General features: G+C 42.6%; 1 protein-coding gene across 1 annotated transcript; it reads right to left on the bottom strand.

The window, feature by feature from the left end:
• Nucleotides 1-3351: 3351 nt before the first annotated feature.
• On the bottom strand, nt 3352-26549 carry mettl21e (methyltransferase like 21e). The gene is made up of 5 exons (XM_059963328.1): nt 26470-26549; nt 16855-16907; nt 15061-15218; nt 8954-9065; nt 3352-4595 (listed from the first exon to the last, which is right to left on the bottom strand). Exons 2-5 carry the CDS (start codon nt 16886-16888, stop codon nt 4183-4185), a joined length of 717 nt encoding a protein of 238 aa, XP_059819311.1. The 5' UTR covers nt 16889-16907; nt 26470-26549; the 3' UTR covers nt 3352-4182.
• Between the last annotated feature and the right edge of the window lie 588 nt (nt 26550-27137).

Genomic DNA, 27137 nt, shown 5'->3' with positions numbered 1-27137 from the left:
TCACCGTAGGAAACATCTTCTCCACGTCCACCCTATCTAGTCCTTTCAACATTCGGTAGATTTCAATGAGATTCTTCTGCATTCCAGTGGGTACAAACCCAGAGCTGCTTAACTCTTTCATTCCCAGAATTATCATCGTGAACCTCCTCTGGACTGTCTCCAAATATTAACACATCCTTCTGAGATATGGGGCCCAAAACCATTGACAATATTCCAAGTGCGACCTGACTGGTGTCTTATAAAGGCTCAGCATTATCTCCCTTCTTTTATATTCTATTCCCCCTGAAATAAATTCCAACTTTGCATTTGAATTCTTTACCACAGACCCAACATGTAAATTAACCTTACGGGAATCTTGCATGAGGACTCCTAAATCCCTTTTGCACCTCTGATGTTCAAATTTTCTCCCCATTTAGATAACAGTCTGCACTATTGTTCCATTTACCAAAATGCATTATCATACATTTCCCAACACTATATTCCATCTGCTACTTTCTGCCCATTCTTCCAATTTGTCTTAGTGCTTATGCAATCTCATTGCTTTCTCAGCACTATCTACCCTTCCATCTACCTTCATATCATCTGCAAACTTTGCCACAAAGACATCAATTCCATTATCTAAATCATTGACAATGTGAAAAGTAGTGGTTCCAATACTGACACCTGAGGAGTTTCACTAGTCACTGGGAGTCAATCAGAAAAGGCCCCCTTTGTTCCCCCTCACTGCCTCCTGCCTGACAATCATTCCTTTATCCATACCTTTATCTTGTTAAGCAACCTCATGTGTGACACCTTATCAAATGGCTTCTGAAAATCCATGTAAATGACATTAACCGCCTCTCGTTTGTCTACCCTGTTTGTTACTTCCTTGAAGAACACTAACAGATTTGTCAGGCAAGATTTCCCTTTGCAGAAACCATGCTGACTTTGTCTTATTTTATCATTAGTCTCCTAATATCCCGAATGGACTCCAGCACTTGCCCAGCTATTGAGGTTTGGCTAACTTTCTTTTGCCTTCTTCCCTTCTTAAAGGGTGGAGTGACATTTGCAATTTTCCAGTCCTCCAGAACCATGTCAGAATCAAATGATTCTTGAAAGATCTTAACGAATGCATCTGCTATCTCTTCAGCAACCTCTTTCAGAACTCTGGGATGTAGTCCAGCTGGTCCAGGTGACTAAACCACCTTCAGACCTTTGAGTCTGCCTAGCACCTTTTCCTTTGTAATAGCAATGGCACTCACTCCTGCTCCTTGACACTTGGGGACCTCTGGCACACTGTTAGTGTCTTTCACAGTGAAGAGTGCTGCAAAGTACTTATTAAATACAAAACCCATTTCTCTGTTCCCAATACCACCTCACCGGCATAATTTTCCAGAGGTCCAGTATCAACTCTCACCTCCCTTTTACTCTTCGTATAACTTAAAAAATTTCTGGTATCCTGCTTTATATTATTGGCTAGTTTGTCCTCATATTTCATCTTTTCTCTTCTTATGGCTTTTTTAGTTGTCTTTCGTTGAATTTTGAAAACATCTCAATCATCCAATTGCCCACACACTTTTGCTACATTATATGCCCTTTCCTTGGCTTTTATGCTGTCCTTAACTTCCTTTGTCAGCTATTGTTGCCTACCCCTGCCATTTGAGAACAACTTTTTCTGTGGGATGTATCTATCCTGTGCCTTGTGAAATTTTCCCAGAAACTTTACTCAGCTCTGCTCTGCCGTCAACCCCACCAGTATCTCCCTCAAATTAACCTCAGCAAGCTCATCTCTCATGGCTCTGTAATTCCCTTTATTCCATTGACCTACTGATAAATCTGACTTAATGCTTCTCCCTCTCAAATTGCAGAATGAATTTAATCATATTGTATTCACTGCCTCCTAAGTTTCCTTCACCTCAAGTGCCATAATAAAATTTGGATTATTACACACCCAGTCTAAGACAGCCTTTCCCCATGTAAGCTAAAGTACAAGCTGCTCTAAAAAGCCATCTCATAGGCATTCAACAAATTCCTTCTCCCATCATCCAACCCCAACCTGATTTTCCCAAACCCCCTGCACATTGAAGTCCCCCATTAAACTTGTTTCATTACCCTTATTACAAGCCCTTTCCAGCTCCCTTTGCAATCCCAACCTCACATCTTGGCTACTATTTAGAGGCTTATATATGATACCCATAATAGTTTTTTACCCTTGCAGTTTCTTAACTCCAACCATCGATCCAACATTCTCTGACCCTATGTCACCTCTTTCTAAAGATGTAATTCCATCTCTTACCAACAGAGCCGCACCACCACCTATGCTTTCCTGCCTGTCCTTTTGATACAAATTATACCTCCTTGAGCGTTTTCACCAGCGCTGCCTCCGCACCCTTGCACTGGAGTGACTTTGTCTCCAACATAGAGGTCCTCGAACAGGTGGAGGTCACCAGCACCGAGGCCATGCTGTTGAAGACGCAGCTGTGCTGGGCAGGCCACATCTCCAGGATGGAGGATCATCGCCCCTCCACTGGCCACCATGACCGGGGGGGCACTGAAGAAGAGGTACAAGAAATATCTGAAGAAATCCCTTGGTGCCTGTCACATTCATCATGCCAGTGGTCTACTCTAGCCTCTGATCGCAAGGTCTGGTGACACACCATTCACCAGTCTGTCTCCTCCTTTGAGAACTCACGCAGGGCTGGTCTTGAGGACAAAAGGAGGAGGAGGAAGAACCCTGACACAGCAGCACCAAACCCAGAACAGATTTTCCCTTGCAGCTGCTGCAGCCAGGTCCACGTGTCCCGTATTGGCCTCTCCAGCCACCAGCGAGCCTGCAGCAGACATGGACAGCCCCATTCCTAAATCTTCTTTCGCGAAGCCAAGCCATGTTATCCTTTGATATTAACTTCGACCTTTCAGCCACGACTGAGTGATGCCCACAAAGTTATACCGATCAATCACTAATTGTGCCACAAGTTCATTCACCTTATTCTGTATGCTATGTGCATTTAAATACGGCATTTTCAGTCCTGCATTCTCTGCCCTTTTGAATTTTGTCTCTTTGAGTGACTCAGCCACCAGTTACTCAGCCTTTGAGCTGCTCTTATAGCCACAATGATTGTGTGCTTGGTCTAGGTGAGTTCAAAGGATTCATAAGGTCAACAGGCAATTTCAAGTGATTCATGATATATTAATCTTCTTATGGACCAAGACAAAAAGGTAAAGTAAAAAAATCTCTTTACAAACAATCCATTTACTAAGTAAACAGTCCAGCAAAAATAAATTTTATGAATATATGGTCTTTATTAATTAAATATGCTTTAAACATTATATTGCATATATGTCTATAATTCAACAGGTAACAACTTCATTTTGGAAATAATTGTGTCATCATTAAATGAAAATGTATGCTGCTGTTGTAATCTTTCTGTAGAAGATGCTGAATCGTCTCTCCAGTAGAAGATACTCAAACCCTGTACTATCCATTGCTTCATTCAGGCTGCACATGGCAGGCACGTTTGACTGATTAATTATGAAGCTATTTTTACCAATCGATTAACTTATTTAAATATTAATCTCTAGAAAAATTAATTAGGTGTTAACATGCCACAGGAAGGTTATTTGCCATTAAGAACTGCAAAAAAAAAGGAAACATTTTATTCAGAATTATTTTTCTTCATGTTTGTAAAAGATTACTTTCATAAACAATAGAGACATTAAGAAAATGCCTAAAAGGAAATATAGAGTGCAGAGTGGTTAATTTCAGAGGAAATGTTGAGAGTGGTTGACATTTTTATAAAGTGGAGCATAGTGCATCAGTGTTCTCGGACAGTTGTTTGCCTGCTTGCTGTGCTGTGCTTGAGGAATGAATGCTAGTCCAATGAAATATAATAAATACAGACACTTGGTGATTGTGAGCAATTCAAGAGACATATCAGGAGGCATGCTCTGATCCAAAATTAATCTGTAAATGTCAGAAATCTTATCTACAGACAGATTTTAAATATTAGATCTTTAGATACATTTTCTCACGGCTACACTTACCCTAGAAGGCTTCTTAGCTGGCAACACTTGGCAACACTAACTGTACAAACTTTGCTGGAAGCAAAACACGTATCATTTTGTAAGTTTGATTTCAGGGAGTTAAATTTAACCATACAGCATAAGGATAATTATTGCTTTGGAGGTATGAGCAGTTAGATCTCATGTTTCTATTCCAATCCTTGTTTTTTTTCGTGTTGCTTTATACAGTTTTATCTGCAAACTTGGGAGGTCATATATAATGACTGTGTCAAATATATGTTGAAATCTGTGCACAAAGGTGTTGTCCTTATCAAGCCTAAATTTCATTGTCCATAAAATTGTGGTGTCATCCTGACATAAATGATCAAAAGTCATTAAAAGTTCATTCAAGTATGGGTGACTGTATACAACATCAGCTGCCAATAAATAATCATAATGACATGTACTCCTGGGGAAAGCTTTCTCCAAATCTATTCCCCATTTCAGTTCTCTGACCTGCGGCTGATATTTGCTTCTTGATTTTGTATTTTGAGATATATTGTATTGTAAGTTATCCAGTAAATGAGGCAGATCTGTTGCGGTCACATTGGAGCCTGGAAAAATCAGGAATGGACACTTAGCAAGCATGCAAATAGCAAGATCAATAATAAAGAGAAAGGATCTATTGAGTGCAAATCATAAAGTTTGTTATTATCGTTATGCATGGAGGCACATTGCTAGTATTGAAATTCATCCTGTTTGCTGAGATAGTACATTTGGAATGGAGCTATTTAGCCACCAGCATACTCAAAGCAAGCCTCAGTCACATAAATCTTTTTGGAAAATTGTACACCGTCTCTATGCTGCAGGCTCTAATGATAACAAACAAAATAGTGGAAGTATATTTGTGAATTCCTGGTGTTACTGAAGCTACCCTTTACTTGCATATTTGTCAAATTTCCTCCATTTACTTAAACAATATCATTAAGTGTTTCTTTATATCAGGGGTACTTTTTAATAAAGGATTTAGCAATCAAGACATTAATGCTGTACAACAACTAAATGCAATGACACTGGATTTACACTGTATAGTAATATTGTAGGGTAATGTCATTGGTGGAAGTGTACATAATTCACAACCACTGACATTGAGCTGGGGTTTCACCTTAAGGGGTTGCTCTGAAGAGGTGCTGTGATTACATAAAGTGCTTTTACTGTGCTGTGTTTGGAGTATAATAATGGAGTTGTTATGGTTTTGCTTAAACACCTGATGCAATTGTATTTGTGAAAATCTACAATATCAACAGCAGTTGTTAAAGATATCTCAACACAATTGTAATGCGGGAGTTTTTTGTTAGAAACAACTTTTATTTGTTCCCTTCTGTAAAAACAACATACAGAACAATTATTTCAGATGCTCTGCTCTACCTTCTTAACAAACTCTGTCAAGCTGGAGGTACTTTGTTGAAAATTCCTTTTACATTTGTATTAATCAAAAAGATGAAAAGACCAGCTTTGTTTGTCACGTGTACTTCAAAATATACAGTGAATTGTGTTAAACAACAACACACACAAAATGCTGGTGGAACACAGCAGGCCAGGCAGCATCTATAGGGAGAAGCACTGTCGACATTTCGGGCCGAGACCCTTCGTCAGGACTAACTGAAAGGAAAGATAGTAAGAGATTTGAAAGTAGTGGGGGAGAGGGGGAAATGCGAAATGATAGGAGAAGACCGGAGGGAGTGGGATGAAGCTAAGAGCTGGAAAGGTGATTGGCAAAAGTGATACAGAGTTGGAGAAGGGAAAGGATCATGGGACGGGAGGCCTCGGGAGAAAGAAAGGGGGGGGAGGCAGGGAAGAAGCACCAGAAGGAGATGGAGAACAGGCAAACAACTAAATATATCAGGGGATATAATCAGGGGAGGAGGGGCATTAACGGAAGTTAGAGAAGTCAATTTTCATGCCATCAGGTTGGAGGCTACCCAGCCGGTATATGAGATGTTGTTCCTCCAACCCGAGTGTGGATTCATCTCGACAGTAGAGGAGGCCATGGATAGACGTATCAGAATGGGAATGGGACATGGAATTAAAATGTGTGGCCACTGGGAGATCCTGCTTTCTCTGGCGGACAGAGCGTAGGTGTTCAGTGAAACGGTCTCCCAGTCTGAGTCGGGTCTCACCAATATATAAAAGGCCACACCGGGAGCATCGGACGCAGTATACCACACCAGCCGACTCACAGGTGAAGTGTCGCCTCACCTGGAAGGACTGTATGGGGCCCTGAATGGTGGTGAGGGAGGAAGTGTGAGGGCAGGTGTAGCACTTGTTCCATTTACAAGGATAAGTGCCAGGATGGAGATCGGTGGGAAGGGGAACCTTATCCCGAATGGGGTGGCGAGTGGATGGGGTGAGGGCAGATGTGCGGGAAATGGGAGAGATGCGTTTGAGAGCAAAACTGATGGTCGACGAAGGGAAGCCCCTTTGTTTAAAAAAGGAAGACATCTCCTTCGTCCTGGAATGAAAAGCCTCATCCTGAGAGCAGATGCGGCGGAGACGGAGGAATTGTGAGAAGGGGATAGCATTTTTGCAAGAGACAGGGTGGGTAGAAGAATAGTCCAGGTAGCTGTGAGAGTCTGTAGGCTTATAGCATATATCAGTAAATAGGCCGTCTCCAGAGATGGAGACAGAAAGATCAAGAAAGGGGAAGGAGGTGTCGGAAATGGACCAGGTAAGTTTGAGGGCGGGGTGAAAGTTGGAGGCAAAGTTAATGAAGTGGTTTGTGAATTGTGTTGTTTGTGTCAATATTTAACACAGTCTGAGATGTGCCGGGGTAGCCTGTAAGTATTGCCATGCTTCCAATGCCAACATCACATGCCCACAATTTATTAACCCTAACTCGGTAGTCTTTGGAACGTGGGAGGACTCAGAGGAAATCCATGTGGTCATAGGGAGAACGTGCAAACCCCCTACAAACAGCAGTGATAATTGAATCCAGATCTTACAGCTGGAACAGTACAGCATTGCGCTAACCGCTACACAATCGCACTACCCTGCCTGAAGACAGAAACCATGCAAACTGTCTTTTGTTTAATTAGTCTTCTCACTTCATTTGTATACTCCCTAGAAGTCCCAAGTCCCTTTGCACCTCTGATTGTTGAAACTTCTCTCTGTTTAGAACATTCATTCCTTCGACTCAAGTGCACGACCACACACGTCCTACACTATATTCCATCTGCCACTTCTTCTGCAGGCTCCCTGCTTCCTCAAAACTACTTGCTCTTCTTCATATCATCTGCAAACTTGGCACAAAGCCATCAATTCTGTTTCATCAGAAACCATTGATATATAATATGAAAAGAAGCAGTCCCAATACTGGCCCCTGCAAAACATGACTAGTCACTGGCAGCTAACCAGGTCCCCTTTATTCCCAGTCAGTCAATCTTCTATCGATACTAGCATCTTTCCTGCAATGACATGGGCTCGTATCTTCAGCCTCATGTGCAGCATCTTGACAAAGGCCTTCTGAAAATCCAAGTAGACTATATCCACTGATTCTTCCTTGTCTATATTGCCTGCCACAGTATTTCCTCAAAGAATTCCAACAGTTTTGTCAGGCAAGATTCCCCCAAGAAAACTTTGCTGACTTTGGACGATTTTACCATGTGCCTCAAAGTACCCTGAAACCTCATCTTTATTAATGGACTCCAACATTTTAAGGCTACCAGACACAGGGTGGCCCAGTAACGTAATGGTTAGCATAACACTTTATGGTACAGATGACCCAGATTCAATTCCCGCCATTGCCTGTAAGGAGTTTGAATGTTCTTCCAGTGACCGCGTGGGTTTCCTCTGGGTGCTCCGGTTGCCTCCCACAGTCCAAAGACATCCCAGTTGGTAGGTTAACTGGGCATTTTAAATTGTCCCAGGGTTAGGCTATGATTAAAATCATTGCTGGGCGGCATTGCTTGAAGGGTCAGGAGGGCCTATTCCACACTGTATCTCAATAAATAATTAATAAATATAATTTCTTCTGCCTCCTTCCCTTCTTAAAGAGTGGAATGCCAGTTGCAATTTCACATTCCTCTGGGACCATTCTAGAATCAAGTGAAAAATCATTACTAATGTCTTCACAATCTCTTCAGTTGCCTCTTTCAGAATCCTGGGGTATAGTCTGTCTGGTCTAGGTGCCTTATCTACCTTCAGACCTTTCAGCTTCCCAAGCACCTTCTCCTTAGTTATAGCAACTACACTCGCTTCTACCCCCTGACATTCTCAAATTTCTGGCTTACTGCTAGTGTCTTCCACAGTGAAAACAGTCACAAAATACTTATTAAATTCATCAGCCATATCGTTCTCCCCCATTACTACCTTCCCAGTGTCATTTTCCAGCAATCCAATATCCACTCTTATCTTTCTCCAGAAAACCTGCCTACAAGGAAATTGGTCTCTCTAGGGTTTGGTGCTGAGGGGAATGGCCACAGGGAAACCCTACATTGATTGCTTACTCCCTTTACTTCTGGTAGTCAGCTGCCTACTATCTGAAGTTTGCTGTCTGGGGGTGACGACATCATTAAAATTCTTGTCTATGAGATTTTCAGACTCCCAGATAACCCTGAGTACATCCAGCTCTAGCTCCAGTTCCTTAACCTTGTCACTTAGGCTGGATGCACTTAGGTACCCAAAATCCTGTACCTTATAGGAGGAACCTTAACTACCTCTCAAGCTTAAAGTCTAGCCTGCTCCTGTTCTCCCATCATCTGGTAACTCCAAAACTGTCTGCTCCACAATGGCCGCTTTGTTTACACCTCACTTCTTTTTATTGGCCCCTGTCGAGTGCTTAAGAGATCATTATGATTGCAGCCTGCTAAAAAGTTCGGAAAGGCCTCTTACTAACAAGCATCTTCTCACAATGATTGCAGCCCATCGATTTTCCATCTTAAGAATTGTATTTTGAAAAGTTGCCTTTACTTACCAAGTATAGAAGCAACAATTGACACCAGTCCTGTCCCTGATCCTATTTCAATTACGTTTTTATCAATTATCTCGTGCTGGCAGTGTTCCAGGTAATAGCTCAACACCATGGCCTGTGTGATTAATCAAACAAAGCATGTTAGCTTCCTCGTTACAGTCCAGAATCAGGATCAGGTTTAATATCACCGGCATATGTCGTGAGATTTATTGTCTTTGCAGCAGCAATACAATGCAATACCTAATAATAGAGATGAAGGGTCTGGTATGAAAAGTCGACTGTTTATTCCTTCCCAAAGATGCTGCTAGAATGCTGAGTTGCTCCAGCATTTGTATGTTTAACAGAGATGATCCCCTTCTTTAAGGAATGCGGTTTCCCTTCCCCCATCATTGATGGTACCCTCACTTGCATCTCCTTCATTTCTCAAACATCCACGTTCACCCCATCTTCCCATCACCTTCAGAATGATAGAGTTCCTCTTGTCCTTACCTACCACTCCATGAGCCTCCACATCCAACATATCATTCTCCATAACTTCTGCCATCTCCAAAGGGCCTAAACACATCTTTACCTCGCTCCTTCTCTCTGCTTTCTGCAGGGACTGATTCTCTTGTCCATTCACCCCTCCCCAATAATTTTCTCCTGGCACTTAACCTTGTAAGTGGCCGAAATGGTACACCTGCACATCCACCTTTTCCTTCACCTCCCTTCGGGGCCCCAAACAGTCCTTCCAGCTGAGGCAGTCCTTCACGTGTGGATCTGCTGGGGCTGCCCATTGTGTCCAGTTCCCCCAATGCTGCCTCCTCTACATCGTGGAGACATTTCGTAAATTGGGGAACCAGTTTGTCAAGCAGCTCCGCTCCATCTGCCTAAAGCAGAACCTCCAGGTGGCCAAACGTTTTAAATCCGATTTCCATTCCCATTCCAACATGTCGGTCCGTGGCCTCCTCTTGTGGCATGCTCAGGATGGAAGAGCCATATATTCTGTTTGGGTAGCTTCCAACCTGATGGCATGAATAATGATTTCTCCCCCTCCCCTCTTCTATTCCTCACTCTGGTCTCTTATCTCTTCTCACCTGCCTATCACCTCCCCCGGAAATCCTCCTCCTTCTGCTTCTCTTTGGATTCACTCTCCTTTCCTGCCAGATTCCTTCCTCTTGAGCATTTTACCTCCTTCCCCCCCCTCAACCTGGCTTCACCTATCGCCTTTCTGCAATCCTCCTTCCGTTCCCACCCCACTCAACCTTTACATTGGCATCTTACCCTTTCCTTCCAGTCCTAAAGAAGGATCTCGGCCCGCAATCCCGACAGTTTGTTCATTTCCATGGATGTTGCCTGACCTACTGAGTTCCTCCAGCATTTTCTGTGTGTTGATTTGTATGTGGTACTCTTTTTCCCAAAGGTAGAAATGTCAAATACAAAAGGGAATAGGCTTAAGGTGAGCGGGGAACACTTGCTCTTTTGGAAGAGGACAGCGAGGCTTTGAGAGGAAGTGCGGCGGCAGCCATTTTCAAATTGCTTCTTAGATCAGAGTTCTGAGAGGCGGGACTGCGCAGGTGCGTGAAGGAGGCCTGGGAAGGCGGGAAGATATAAAAAGAACGCAGCCTTAAGAAGCGGGCAGCTTCATTTGCGGGCAGCGGAGTGCGCCGGGAGCAGAGTGTAGGGCTTGGGCTCAGGGGGCTTAGGCAGAAGAGGGCACAGTAGGCTTATCTTTTAGTTCTTGTTATTGTCAGTTATACGGGAAGTATGAGTGTGAGGGCAGCTTGTTGTTCTCGGTGTCGGATGTGGGAGGTCCTGGAGTCTCCGAGCCTCCCGGACGTCCACATCTGCGCCAGGTGCGCCGAACTGCAGCTCCTGAGGGACCGAGTTAGGGAACTGGAGCTGCAGCTCGATGACCTTCGCTTGGTCAGGGAGAGTGAGGAGGTGATTGAGAGGAGTTACAGGCAGGTGGTCACTCCAGGGCCACGGGAGGCAGATAGGTGGGTCACGGTCAGGAAGGGGAAGAGGCAGGTACTAGGGAGTACCCCAGTGGCTGTACCCCTTGACAATAAGTACTCATGTTTGAGTACTGTCGGGGGGGACAGCCTACCTGGTGGAAGTGACAGTGGCCGGGCCTCCGGCACAGAGGACAGCCCTGTAGCTCAGAAGGGTAGGGATAGAAGAAAGAGGACCATAGTAATAGGGGACTCGATAGTCAGGGGTTCAGACAGGCGGTTCTATGGAGGTGATCGGGAGTCCCAGATGGTAATTTGCCTCCCTGGTGCCAGGGTTCGGGACGTTTCTGATCGCGTCCAAGATATCCTGAAGTGGGAGGGTGAGGTGCCAGAGGTCGTGGTACATGTAGGTACCAATGACATAGGTAGGAAAGGGGAGGAGGTCCTGAAATGTGAGTATAGGGAGTTAGGAAGGCAGTTAAGAAGAAGGACTGCAAAGGTAGTAATCTCGGGATTACTGCCTGTGCCACGCGACAGTGAGAGTAGAAATGGAATTAGGTGGAGGATGAATGCGTGGGTGTGGGATTGGTGCAGGGGGCAGGGATTCAAGTTTCTGGATCATTGGGACTTCTTCTGGGGCAGGCGTAACCTGTTCAAGAAGGACGGGTTACACTTGAATCCTGTGGGGACCAATATCCTAGCGGGGAGGTTTGCTAGGGCTACAGGGCAGATTTTAAAGTAGTAAGATGGGGGGGGGGGCAGGAATCAATTTGAGGAAACTATGGGAGAGGAGGTTAGTTCACCAGCAGAGCAAGTAAAGAGACAGTGTGTGAGGGAGGAAAGGCAGGTGATGGAGAAGGGATGCGCTCAGCCCAAAGATGTAGGGGAGAAGAAAGAAAAGGATAATAAATTTGAATTAGGGATGAAAAGAGAGGAGGAGGTGGAGAGTATCTTAAATGTATCTATTTTAGTGCTAGGAGCATTGTAAGAAAGGTGGATGAGCTTAAAGCGTGGATTGATACCTGGAATTATGATGTTGTAGCTATTAGTGAAACATGGTTGCAGGAAGGGTGTGATTGGCAACTAAATATTCCTGGATTTAGTTGCTTCAGGTGTGATAGAGTAAGAGGGGCCAGAGGAGGAGGTGTTGCATTGCTTGTCCGAGAAAATCTTATGGCGGTGCTTTGGAAGGATAGATTAGAGAGCTCCTCTAGGGAGGCCATTTGGTTGGAATTGAGGAATGGGAAAGGTGTAGTAACACTGATAGGAGTGTATTATAGGCCACCTAATGGGGAGCGTGAGTTGGAAGAGCAAATGTGTAAGGAGATAGCAGATATTTGTAGTAAACACAAGGTGGTGATTGTGGGAGATTTTAATTTTCCACACGTAGACTGGGAAGCTCATTCTGTAAAAGGGCTGGATGGTTGAGAGTTTGTGAAATGTGTGCAGGATAGTTTTTTGCAACAATACATAGAAGTACCGACTAGAGATGGGGCAATGTTGGATCTCCTGTTAGGGAAGGCGATAGGTCAGCTGACAGATGTATGTGTTGGGGAGCACTTCAGGTCCAGTGATCACAATAGCATTAGCTTCAATATTATTATGGAGAAGGACAGAACAGGACCTAGAGTTGAGATTTTTGATTGGAGAAAGGGTAACTTTGAGGAGATGTGAAGGGATTTAGAGAGAGTGGATTGGGTCAAGTTGTTTTATGGGAAGGATGTAATAGAGAAATGGAGGTCATTTAAGGGTGAAATTATGAGGGTACACAATCTTTATGTTCCTGTTAGGTTGAAAGGAAAGGTTAATGGTTTGAAAGCACCATGGTTTTCAAGGGATATTAGAAATTTGGTTTGGAAAAAGAGGGATGTCTACAATAGATATAGGCAGCATGGAGTAAAGGAATTGCTCGAGGAATATAAAGAATGTAAAAGGAATCTTAAGAAAGAGATTAGAAAAGCTTATTGACAAATAAGGTGAAAGTAAATCCGAAAGGTTTCTACAGTTATATTAAAAGCAAGAGGATAGTGAGGGATAAAATTGGCCCCTTACAGAATCACAGTGGTCAGCTATGTGTGGAGCTGAGGGAGATGGGAGAGATTTTGAACGATTTCTTCTCTTCGGTATTCACTAAGGAGAAGGATATTGAATTGTGTAAGGTGTGGGAAACAAGTAAGGAAGTTATGGAACCTATGACAATTAAAGAGGTGGAAGTACTGGCACTTCTAAGAAATTTAAAAGTGGATAAATCTCCGGGTCCTGACAGGATATTCCCCAGGACCTTGAGGGAAGTTTGTGTAGAAATAGCAGGAGCTCTGACGGAGAGCTTTAAGATGTCATTAGAAACGGGGATTGTGCCGGAGGATTGGCGTATTGCTCATGTGGTTCCATTGTTTAAAAAGGGTTCTAGAAGTAAGCCTAGCAATTATAGACCTGTCAGTTTGACATCAGTGGTGGGTAAATTAATGGAAAGTATTCTTAGAGATAGTATTAATAATTATCTGGATAGACAGGATCTGATTAGGAGTAGCCAGCATGGATTTGTGCGTGGAAGGTCATGTTTGACAAACCTTATTGAATTTTTTGAAGAAGTTACGAGGAATGTTGACGAGGGTAAGGCAGTGAATGTAGTCTATATGGACTTCAGCAAAGCCTTTGACAAAGTTCCACATGGAAGGTTAGTTAAGAAGGTTCAGTCGTTAGGTATTAATGCTGGAGTAATAAAATGGATTCAACAGTGGCTAGATGGGAGATGCCAGAGAGTAGTGGTGGATAATTGTTTATCGGGATGGAGGCCGTTGACTAGCGGGGTGCCTCAGGGATCTGTTTTGGGCCCAATATTGTTTGTAATATACATAAATGATCTGGATGATGGGGTGGTAAATTGGATTAGTAAGTATGCCGATGATACGAAGGTAGGAGGTGTTGTGGATAATGAGGTGGGTTTTCAAAGCTTGCAGGGAGATTTATGCCGCTTAGAAGAATGGGCTGAATGTTGGCAGATGGAGTTTAATGCTGAGAAGTGTGAGGTTCTACATTTTGGCAGGAATAATCCAAATAGAACATACAGAGTAAATGGTAGGGCATTGAGGAATGCAGAGGAACAGAGAGATCTAGGAATAACAGTGCATAGTTCCCTGAAGGTGGAGTCTCATGTAGATAGGGTGGTGAAGAAGGCTTTTGGAACGCTGGCCTTTATAAATCAAAGCATTGAGTACAGAAGTTGGGATGTAATGTTAAAATTGTACAAGGCATTGTTAAGGACAAATTTAGAATATTGTGTGCAATTCTGGTCACCGAATTATAGGAAAGATATCAATAAATTAGAGAGAGCATGCAGAGACGATTTACTAGGATGTTACCTGGGTTTCAGCACTTAAGTTACAGAGAAAGGTTGAACAAGTTAGGTCTCTATTCATTGGAGCATAGAAGGTTGAGGGGGCATTTGATCGAGGTATTTAAAATTTTGAGAGGGATAGATAGAGTTGACGTGAATAGGCTGTTTCCATTGAGCGTAGGGGAGATTCAAACGAGAGGACATGATTTGAGAGTTAGGGGGCAGAAGTTTAAGGGAAACACGAGGGGGTATTTCTTTACTCAGAGAGTGATAGCTGTGTGGAATGAGCTTCCTGTAGAAGTAGTAGAGGCCAGTTCAGTTGTGTCATTTAAGGTAAAATTAGATAGGTATATGGACAGGAAAGGAGTGGAGGGTTATGGGCTGAGTGCGGGTAGGTGGGACTAGGTGAGATTAAGAGTTCGGCATGGACTAGGAGGGCCGAGATGGCCTGTTTCCGTGCTGTGATTGTTATATGGTTAAATCAGAAGTTTACTTCACACAAGTAGCGTTAGGTGCCCAGAACTCACTGAAAGGGAAGTGGTGGAATTAGATATGATAACAACGTTTATCCATAATTTAGACAGGCACATGAACAGGGAGGGATATCGACCATGTGCAAGCAGGTAGGATTAGTTTGGACTGGCGCCCTCTAATCCACTGCCCAAATGGTCTGTTCCTGTGCTGTACTGTTCATTGTTTTATGTTGTATCTAATGGTCTTCTGTTTGCTGTTTTATCAGATGCATAAAACTAATTAAAAGAGCAAGCATTTTTGTATACCTGGCCACCAGTGATTGGGAAATAATTCAGAGTGATATTAAAACTTGTAAGTATGCCTACCGAAGGCCACACATATGCACCATAACAGTCAATGGTTTCTGTAATTTTGATTTCACATCCAGCAAACTGAAAGCCCTCCCAGGACATGCCTTTGAAAAGGTTTGGCACGAATCGCCTCTTCATGATTTCTGATGATATATCTTCATCTTTAGGTGTTTCTAAAAGTAAAGAAAGATATTAAACTTCACCCAGGAACACTCTAACAGCCATCCTCTGAATTGTAGAGGCAATAGGGGCTTTTGAACCATGAAGTGCCTACTATAATTTTATTTTGTTTGATTTTGTTTATTTTATTTTGTCACACTTGCTTCCTGCTATCATTGCCTACAACATCAAGCCAAACAATGTGGAAGATAAAATAGCATCCAGAACTGAACAGGAAAGTTACATTTAAATAACAAGGCACAAACTAAACTGTTGGTGATATAAGATATATATTCAATTATCCAAGGTCATCAATTTTTCTTATTTTATCATCTCAACAACTGTCTTTTAAGTATAGTGGATTCCAGTTAATTAGGCCAACAATTAATCGGGGCGCCACAAGTTTGGGTCAACTTTTAAAGAACAGAAACTAATCACGAATATAGCCAGATTCACTTTGTTATTTGGGACACCATGCCAGAAGAAGAGACTGTTACCGAATAGCTTTTAACTAGTGTCAGTCATGTGTGCTTGTGTGGATGTTAGACAGTACATCGTGCTTAGAGCGAAGTTTTTAAATAGTGTCAGTTGTGTGTATGTGTGTTCAAAAAGCAGTGATTTTTTGTCAATTATAATTGGCAACAAATAAGCAGTAAGGCAATTCAGAACTGTTTTGCACACTGCAGTTTCAATCATTCAGGCTTTAAATTGCCAGGCACAGCTGGGAGTGAAAATGAAATGATTTCACTACTTCAACAAGTTCAGAACTATGAAGAATTTGAAGATAACAACAATCATTTTGAATGTTGCTTTTGGTCCCCACTGGACACTCAGCTCTCACCTGTGGATCAAAGTATTTGTTTGCATGCGATAGTTGCCACACCGCAGTACATGCTTCGACAGGTGGGCTAACTCAGGTGAGAGTAGCTAGTGAGTCTGATATCCTGGTGATATAGGGACATGCCTGTCCTAGCTTGTGAAGTTAGTTCCAGAAGTCTGGGGGGGGGGGGGTGAGATCTACAGCAAAATCCAACAGCCAGGAAAGTGGTTCTGCAACGCTCTGTGTAGAGCGAAAGGCATGATGAGGCAGCGAAGAAGTCAAGGTCATCCACTGCGACCAAGAAAGACCCCGTTTGTGACAACTACCTGTATGTACCTCTAGACCCAGACTTCTGAGGTCGAGAGAGCAGAGTTGCCCCAGTGTAATGGCTTTTCCACTGCACAGGTACTTTTGCCATTGTCGGATATGATGGACAGCATTGGTAATATTGGTGGTGTTCTAATTTGTTCTGCATTTCTTTTAAATACTCGTATTTTTCAATTTTTTAAACTATTTCCATGAAATTTTAGCTATTTGGTGCAGCCACTTATTTGGACCTAAATGTACTGGTCCCGATTAACCGGAATCCACAGTATTCCTTCTTCCTGAAAGGTATCTTGAGTTTACATATAGAAAAAAGAATAGTTTCATAGTATAAAATTAGTAATGAATCAACATTCCAGACACAAAACTGTCATGAATGAGTGGATTACCCACTTCAATTATAACCCAGGCTATTCCATAATGGCATTTTCAGTCAAGAGAACACATGCACGAGAGATCTTGACTAATTACTTTTCACTTTAAACCACACTTATTGATAATCATACCTTCCTTAATGCTTGAGTTTTCTGATTTGCTCATTGCAATGAGTTCCAAATCTCTATGAAAGAAATGGAAAGTTTAACACCTAATTAAAATTGTCACATAATATTAAATACATAGAAATGTAAGATGGGTGAGCACAAGTAGAATTTTCGAAAAGATAAATCTTCAAAATGTCATTTTCTGTTGAGAAAAGTACAGATTCAGCAAAAAGAACATTGTTGTGTGAAGGGTATGTGCTGATATTAATTCTAGTTACTTGTTGAAAGGAATGCCAATTCCATGAATTGTGAACTCCCACTTATTATTGGACAATTTGCATGGTATTCTAAAGAAGGTTTCTAATATTTCGCTTTGCTGTTAGTCTACTGCATACTTTCCTCTTAAATTCACTGCAGAAATTTAAGTCCTGTAGTTAAGTAACGTGATATTTGTTAAACACATTGCACTAACAAGGCAAGCTATGAGTTGTTAACCTTCTGCAGAACCTGGCCTGTCACTGAGGCCTTGTTTCCCTATCCAGAGCATGTAGCCATCTGAATTCCCATCTGTCTGTTTTCAACCTCCTCCACTGCAAGGGTGAGGTCAAGAGCAAATTATAGGAACCGCACCTTATATTGCACAGGGTAGTCTATAAATCCATGGCATGAATATTTAATTCCCTATTTTCAGATCACTCACTTCCCCTTTCTGAATGTGATTGGTGAGGTTGAAGCATGGTTGGAGGGGGAAGGATGGGCCTCCACACCGTTGCCGGCAGCCCATTTCACGCACTCACCACTCTCTGCGTAAAAAAACCTACCCCTGACATCTCCTCTGTACCTGCTTCCAAGCACCTTAAACCTGTGCCATCTCATGATAGACATTTCAGCCCTGGGAAAAAGCCTCTGACTATCCACACGATCAATGTCTCTCATCATCGTGTACACCTCTATCAGGTCACCTCTCATCCTCCATCACTCCAAGGAGAAAAGGCCGAGTTCACTCAACCTGTTTTCATAAGGCATGCTCCACAATCCAGGCAACATCCTTGTAAATCTCCTCTGCACCCTTTCTATGGTTTCCACATCCTTCCTGTAATGAGGCGACCAGAACCAAGCGCAGTACTCCGTGGGATTTGACCAGTGTCCTATATAGCTGCAACATTACCTCTCGGCTGTTAAACTCAATTCCGTGGTTGATGAGGGCCAATGCACGATATGCCTTCTTAACCACAGAGTCAACCTGTGCAGCAGCTTTGAGTGTCCTATGGACTCAGACCCCAAGATCCCTCTGATCCTTCAAGAGTCTTACCATTAATACTATATTCTGCCATCATCTTTGATCTACCAAAATGAACCACCTCACAAATTGATCAAAGGGGAATTATTTGACTTTCATGCAACAAGCTAAATGAAATGCAACTCTATAAATACATGGAAGCACTAAGTAAAAATTATCAAAACCAATTCAGCTGTTGGACTCAAACATTACTTAATATAAAGTCAAATTTGTTACTGCCAAAGCGTGTGATCTACAGAAGATATTGCCTGGAGACTCAAGAGACTGTATATAATAGAACTTGGAGCATTAAAGCAAACTGTTGGAAGAACTCTGTGGATTAGCAGCATCTATGGGGGGGCAGCAAAGAATTAGAAACATAGAAAATCTACAGCAAATACAGGACCTTCAGCCCACAAAGTTATGCCGTACATGTCTCCATCTTAGAAATTACTAGGCTTACCCATAGCCCTCTATTTTTCTGAGCTCCATGTACCTATCCAAAAGTCTCTTAAAAGACCCTATCATATCCACCTCCACCACTGTTGCCAGCAGCCCATTCCACGCACTCACCACTCTCTAGTGAAAAACTTACCCCTGACATCTCCTCTGTACCTATTCCCCAGCACTTTAAACCTGTGTCCTCCTGTGGCAACCATTTCAGCCCTGGGAAAAAGCCCCTGACTATCCACACGATCAATGCCTCTCATCATCGTATACACCTCTATCAGGTCACCTCTCATCCTCCATCACTCCAAGGAGAAAGGGTAGAGTTCACTCAACTTATTCTCATAAGACATGCTCCCCAATCCAAGCAACATCCTTGTAAATCTCCTCTGCACCCTTTCTATGGCTTCCACATCCTTCCCATAGCGAGGCGACCAGAACTGAGCACGGTACTCCAAGTGGGTCTGACCAGGGTTCTATATAGTCTCTTGGCTCCTAAATTCAATTCCACGATTGATGAAGACCAATACACCATACGCCTTCTTCAACACAGAGTCAACCTGCACAGTTGCTTTGAGTATCCTATGGACTCGGACCCCAAGATCCTTCTGATCCTCCACACTGCCAAGAGTCTTACCATTAATACTATATTCTGCCATCATATTTCACCAACCAAAATGAACCACTTCACACTTATCTGGGTTGAACTCCATCTGCCACTTCTCAGCCCAGTTTTGCATCCTATCAATGTCCCGCTGTCACCTCTGACAGCCCTCCACACTACCCACAACACCTCCAGCCTTTGTGTCATCAGCAAACTTACTAACCCATCTCTCTACTTCCTCATCCAGGTCATGTATAAAAATCCCAGAAAGAAGGGTTCCCAGAACAGATCCCTGAGGCACTCCACTGGTTACTGACGTCCAAGCAGAATATGACCCATCTACAACCACTCTTTTCCTTCTGTGGGCAAGCCTGTTCTGGATCCACAAAGCAATGTTCCCTTGGATCCCATGCCTCCTTACTTTATCAGTAAGCCTTGCATGGGGTACCTTATCAAATGCCTTGCTGAAATCCATATACACTACACCTACTACTCTACCTTCATCAATGTGATTAGTCACATCCTCAAAAAATTCAATCAGGCATTGTTTATAATTTGGGCCAACACCCTACATTAGGACTGATTATGGAGAGGGAAAATAGCTGGTATAAAGAGGGGAGGAGTGAGACTCATTAGTAAGTCCAGGATGGGAAAGAAGGTAGTCAAGGATAATGAACAGATGGTGGGTAAAAGGTTGAAACGGATAAAGAAAAAAATAGAGCCAGACTGGAGGAGTCCATAGCTCCCTGAAAAAGGTTGTACAAGTTGGAGGGGAGGTAAAGAAGGTGTAGGGTAATTCTGCCTTCCTTAGTCAAGGCATTGGGTTCAAGACGCAGAAAGTTACATTGCAGCTTTGTAAAGCTCTAGTCAGGCTGTATATGGAGCACTGCATTCAGTTCTAGTTAACTGATTATAAGAAGGATGTTGAGGCTTTGCAGAGGCTGCAGAAAAGGTTTAGAAGAATGCTTGCTACCTGGATTAGACAGCAAGTGCTATGAGGAGAGCTTGGACAAACTTGGGTTGTTTTCTCTGGAGTGTCAGAGACAGAGGGGAGATCACAGAGAGGTTTATTAGGTTATAAGATGCTTAGAGCCTGTAGACAAGGTCAAAATAGAGGGCAGGCATTTAAGGTGAGGGGGTAAATTCAAAGGAGACATGCAGGCAAATTGTATTTACACATTCTTGATAGTGCATTCCAGGGTCCCATCAGGGGTAGTGATGGAGGAGGCTGGGTGCCAGGTAGAAATATGTCTCTATGAAAGGATGTGTAAAGCACTCCTTCCCTTGGGTAAGGTGTAGCACTGCCTCCCCAACTCCAATCAGGGTCACATCAAACCATGGGAGTAAGTGGTGGATGGTCGTATGAGCAGCTTGTGTATGTTACAAGTCCTGGCTATATAACACTGATGCTAGGCAGACAATCTCCGAAGAAAATTGATAATGGCTGGGGTCACCCGTCTTGTAAAGACACTATGCAGGTGACAGACAACTTGTCAACTTGTCATGACAGACAGTTGTCATTGACAGACAACTTCTGTTAAAACAAATTGCCAAGAACAATTATAGTCAAAAACCATGATTGTGTTCAAGAAACTTAGATAGGCACAGACATCCAAGATCCACTTTCAATTTCAAGAACATTTTCAAGGACTCTTCAGCTCATGAGCTCAATATTTATTGCTTATTTATTTGTTATTATTATATCTTCTTTTTTGTATTTGCACAGTTGTTGTCTTTTGCATACTGGTTGAATGTCCATGGTGGTGAGATCTTTCATTGATTCTTTTATGGTTATTATTCTCTTGATATATTGAGTATGCCTGCAAGAAGATAAATCTCAGGGTTGTATATGGTGACAAATATGTACTTTGATAATAAATTTACTTTGAACTTTAAATGTGCAGGAAACGGATATTGTGTAGGCAGAAGAAATTGGGCATTTGGTTACTAATTTAATTAGTTCTGCATAACATTGTGAGCTGAAGGGCCTGTGGCTAAACTGTTCCACAATCTGCTGTATGTTCAAGGTTGCTCTCTACTTCTTCAGTTCTTTCTTGAATGCCACAGTGGAACCTGTTGTTGCAGGTAAACGCATTTAGGTTCCAACTGTAAACGGGTTAAAAACTGCTCTAACTTCATGATACACTTACTTCTCCATCAGATTTATCCACCTCTGGTCCTTGACCCTACCACAATGGGAATAATTTCCCACTATTCCCTTAACCCCCTGTTGGTTTATATGATATACAGTATTTCTATCAAAGCTCCCCACATTGCGGTCTTCCTGAGCTATTTTTGTTACTGTAATGTCTTATCCCAGGAACCATTCTCAAAACTTTTCTTTACTCCTTCTTCACACCCAGAATTCAACACAGTATCACATTTTAGGCTGGACCAGGACATAACACAGATTCAGAATGAATTCCCAACTTTTACACTTGGTGCCTCTGTTGACAACAATGTGTATGCCTGGTAACTACTTCCTCAGTTTGTCCAGACATTTTCAAAATTCAAGTTCATTTATTATCAAAATACATATGTGTCACCATATACCATCCTGATATTCATTTTCTTGTGGGCATTCACAGTAAATACAAAGAAGCGCAACAGAATCAATGAAAGCCCAATGTGCAAAGTACAACATGTTGAGCAAATACAAATTTATAAAACAAAATAATAATAGGTAAATATTGAGAACGTGAGATGAAGAGTCTTTGGAAGTGAGTCTATAGGTTGTGGGAACATTTCAGTGTGAAGGGTAAGTGAACCCCTCTGGTACAAAAGCCTGATGGTGGGGGAGCAATCTCTATTCCTGAACCTGATGGTATGGGTCCTGAGGTTCCCAAATCACCTTCCTGACGACAGCAGCAAGAAGAAAGCACGGCCTGGATGGTGGAGGTCCTTGATGATGTTGATGGTGACTTCCATTTCAAGTTCAAGCTTATTGTCATTAACCATACTCATGTATAGTATACAGCTAAGCAAAACATCGGCAGTCTGGGGCCAAGAGGCAAAACAAAGTAAAATCACACTTTTGTTCATAAGCTTGTCATGTGGCACTTTGAAGGTTCAAAGGCTCATTTATTATCAACATATACCACTCTGAAATTCTTCTTCTCCAGATAGCCATGAAACCAAGAAAGAAAAGAATGGCACACAGTCATCAACCTGGCAAATGCCTCCTCCACACACATAAACAATGAATGAAAATGGAACAGGCACATCAACCCCCCCCAAATGCTCCCTCCCCACACATAAACAATGAATGAAAATGGAACAGGCACATCAACCCCCCCAAATGCTCCCTCCCTGTGCATAAACAATGAATGAAAATGGAACAGGCACATCAACCCCCCCAAATGCACCCTCCCTGTGCATAAACAATGAATGAAAATGGAACAGGCACATCAACCCCCCCCAAATGCCTCCTCCCTGTGCATAAACAATGAATGAAAATGGAACAGGAACATCAACCCCCCAAATGCTCCCTCCCCACACATAAACAATGAATGAAAATGGAACAGGCACATCAACCCCCCCAAATGCTCCCTCCCTGTGCATAAACAATGAATGAAAATGGAACAGGCACATCAACCCCCCAAATGCTCCCTCCCCGTGCATAAACAATGAATGAAAATGGAACAGGCACATCAACCCCCCCAAATGCTCCCTCCCCACACATAAACAATGAATGAAAATGGAACAGGCACATCAACCCCCCAAATGCTCCCTCCCCACACATAAACAATGAATGAAAATGGAACAGGCACATCAACCCCCCCAAATGCTCCCTCCCTGTGCATAAACAATGAATGAAAATGGAACAGGCACATCAACCCCCCAAATGCTCCCTCCCCACACATAAACAATGAATGAAAATGGAACAGGCACATCAACCCCCCAAATGCTCCCTCCCCACACATAAACAATGAATGAAAATGGAACAGGCACATCAACCCCCCCAAATGCTCCCTCCCCACACATAAACAATGAATGAAAATGGAACAGGCACATCAACCCCCCCAAATGCTCCCTCCCTGTGCATAAACAATGAATGAAAATGGAACAGGCACATCAACCCCCCCCAAATGCCTCCTCCCTGTGCATAAACAATGAATGAAAATGGAACAGGAACATCAACCCTCCAAATGCTCCCTCCCCACACATAAACAATGAATTAAAACGGAACAGGCACATCAACCCCCCAAATGCTCCCTCCCCACACATAAACAATGAATGAAAATGGAACAGGCACATCAACCCCCCCAAATGCTCCCTCCCCACACATAAACAATGAATGAAAATGGAACAGGCACATCAACCCCCCAAATGCTCCCTCCCTGTGCATAAACAATGAATGAAAATGGAACAGGCACATCAACCCCCCCAAATGCACCCTCCCTGTGCATAAACAATGAATGAAAATGGAACAGGCACATCAACCCCCCAAATGCTCCCTCCCTGTGCATAAACAATGAATGAAAATGGAACAGGCACATCAACCCCCCCCCAAATGCTCCCTCCCTGTGCATAAACAATGAATGAAAATGGAACAGGCACATCAACCCCCCAAATGCCTCCTCCCTGTGCATAAACAATGAATGAAAATGGAACAGGCATATCAACCCCCCAAATGCTCCCTCCCCACACATAAACAATGAATGAAAATGGAACAGGCACATCAACCCCCCCAAATGCTCCCTCCCTGTGCATAAACAATGAATGAAAATGGAACAGGCACATCAACCCCCCAAATGCACCCTCCCTGTGCATAAACAATGAATGAAAATGGAACAGGCACATCAACCCCCCAAATGCTCCCTCCCCACATATAAACAATGAATGAAAATGGAACAGGCACATCAACCCCCCCAAATGCTCCCTCCCTGTGCATAAACAATGAATGAAAATGGAACAGGCATATCAACCCCCCAAATGATCCCTCCCTGTGCATAAACAATGAATGAAAATGGAACAGGCACATCAACCCCCCCAAATGCACCCTCCCTGTGCATAAACAATGAATGAAAATGGAACAGGCACATCAACCCCCCAAATGCTCCCTCCCTGTGCATAAACAATGAATGAAAATGGAACAGGCACATCAACCCCCCAAATGCTCCCTCCCCACACATAAACAATGAATGAAAATGGAACAGGCATATCAACCCCCCAAATGATCCCTCCCTGTGCATAAACAATGAATGAAAATGGAACAGGCACATCAACCCCCCAAATGCTCCCTCCCCACACATAAACAATGAATGAAAATGGAACAGGCACATCAACCCCCCCAAATGCTCCCTCCCTGTGCATAAACAATGAATGAAAATGGAACAGGCACATCAACCCCCCCAAATGCTCCCTCCCTGTGCATAAACAATGAATGAAAATGGAACAGGCACATCAACCCCCCCAAATGCACCCTCCCTGTGCATAAACAATGAATGAAAATGGAACAGGCACATCAACCCCCCAAATGCTCCCTCCCTGTGCATAAACAATGAATGAAAATGGAACAGGCATATCAACCCCCCCAAATGCACCCTCCCTGTGCATAAACAATGAATGAAAATGGAACAGGCACATCAACCCCCCCAAATGCACCCTCCCTGTGCATAAACAATGAATGAAAATGGAACAGGCACATCAACCCCCCAAATGCTCCCTCCCTGTGCATAAACAATGAATGAAAATGGAACAGGCACATCAACCCCCCCCAAATGCTCCCTCCCTGTGCATAAACAATGAATGAAAATGGAACAGGCATATCAACCCCCCAAATGCTCCCTCCCCACACATAAACAATGAATGAAAACGGAACAGGCACATCAACCCCCCAAATGCTCCCTCCCCACACATAAATTATGAATGAAAACGGAACAGGCACATCAACCCCAAATCCCCCCTCCCCCACACATAAGAAAAATGGGAAATATCAGGTGAACAACACAGAATATTAAAAAAAAACTGTAAGACTGAAAAAAACATTCATAGTCCAAGTCCACATCCAAAACACAGAAAACCTGGGTAACATTCTCCAGTCTTGTAGTTTTTTATATTCTGTATTTTTCGCCCAATCATTCTCATATTTTTCATGGCAGGGAATAGGATTTGGTGGCATTTATCAAAAATCTTCTGCAAATCCATCCATAATACATTGACTGCATTACGCTTATGAGCTCTATATTATTTTATCAATAAGTTCCATGAAAATGGTGAAGCATCATTTGTGCCAAACACTTGTGTGCTGGCTTGCTTTATGTCCTCCATTTTGCTCCAGCTGATGGGAAATCCTATCCAGTATCACAGTCCCCATCACTGAGGTTAAACTGCCTTGCTTATTGTTGCTGGGCCTGTCCTTATTCTCCTTGTTGAACATGAAAGTAACATCTGTCACTCTCCAATCCTTGGCACTATCCCATATGTAAAGAACTTTGAAAGACCATGTCAATGACTCTGTGATTTCCTCCTGTACCTCCCCCGGAATACTAGGATGCAGTTCATATAGTGCCGGTAACATACCTACTTTAAGATCAGCCAACTTCTCTAATACCTTCATCTTTTCAATGTTTAGTGTGTCCAGTGTCACAACTAGCTCTGCCTTCACGATTACTTTAGAAATCCCTTCTTTCCTTCTTAGGGCCTTTAAACTGCCCTTAGCTGCCATGTGAAAATGCTGATTTGTGTTCCTAATGGGCTCCATTCCACCATGTACTAATATTTCTATTCCCATTTATGCCGGTAGTTAATCACCTAACTGATTCAAGTCAATATAATGACAGTCTATGTGATCAAAATTATATCATTGGTTCAATTCTATCATGTGGTGGTAATGGATAATGGGTCAAATTTTGATAGATTTTACATGCTTCAAAATGTGCCTGTACCATAAGTTCAAATCTTGATTTCACTTGAGTGTGCTGAACCTCCCAAATAACTCATCCTCCCACCTTGTCAAGTGGCTCCTTGACAAGTGGCTCTGTGGCAGAGCCTGCAGAGCTGAATTCATTTATCACCTCAGTGTCACAGAACTGGAGTTACCAAGGGACTGCCGAGTAACTGGCTCTCTGAGTATTTATTCAGCAAACTTTAATTATGTTTCTGTCAGCGATTGAAGGTATTGAAACCACAACTTTCAATATTTTTTATTTCTCATATAAATATAGCCTACCAGTGATTAAACATTTAGTAGTTACTTATTTCCCTAGCAAGTTTAACATACAACCCTCAGTCTATGTATAGCACTGAAATGCACATTCAGTGTCAACCCAATACTTTTGGTGTTCTACACATGTTATTAACATACCTAAACCATGAGCTCTTCTTGTGTAGCACAAGGATCTTTCCAGTGTCTTCCTCTGAACTTAAAAATACCAGAAGATTCGAAGTTTGCTTCAAAGGTGCAATATTTGCCAACAACTTCAGGGGGCTGAAAACAAACGGTAGCAGCTGTAAACTGACAAGGTCACTCAATCCAAAGTTATGAAATATCCTCACTAAAAATGGCAGTGGAAGCTCTTAGAAATGATCAGGTTTCACCTGGGATGACCACAGTTAAACAAGAACTCAAATCAATTCATTGGATTAATCAGTCAGATTTTCAGCTGTTATTCCTTAAATTATCAAAACTTTATCGTACTACTTTGAAACATCCAGTGTAATTTGAGTAATTGGCATTGAAAATAAATCATTTGATGCAGGAGACAGTATAAAGTATGTGGGACAATTTTACAGGGGTACATGATCAGGGACCTGAAAATTTATGTCCATAAATCTTTGAAGGTGGCAGGACAAGTGGAAAAGTCTGTTCAAAATGTGCATGATATCACTAGCTTTTTTTAGGGATCACAGAGTACAAAAACAAAGGAGTTATGTTAAACCTTTATAAATCACTTATTAAGCTACAGCAGGAGTATAATGTTCAGATCTGGCAGAGTGTCATGGACTTGCAGAGGATGCGGCAAAGATGGTTCC

The sequence above is a fragment of the Hypanus sabinus genome, chromosome 3, assembly GCF_030144855.1.
Source record: "Hypanus sabinus isolate sHypSab1 chromosome 3, sHypSab1.hap1, whole genome shotgun sequence".
Classification (NCBI taxonomy): Eukaryota; Metazoa; Chordata; class Chondrichthyes; order Myliobatiformes; family Dasyatidae; genus Hypanus; species Hypanus sabinus.
This window is presented reverse-complemented; position numbering and strand designations above follow the sequence as displayed.

Coding starts and splice junctions, on each gene's coding strand:
- mettl21e (XM_059963328.1), bottom strand. CDS start 16,888: ATGAGCAAATCAGAAAACTCAAGCATTAAGGAAG. Junction 9,066..15,060: donor GTGCATATGTGTGGCCTTCG/GTAGGCATACTT, acceptor TTAATCACACAG/GCCATGGTGTTGAGCTATTA. Junction 4,596..8,953: donor AATTGTTGCTTCTATACTTG/GTAAGTAAAGGC, acceptor TGATTTTTCCAG/GCTCCAATGTGACCGCAACA.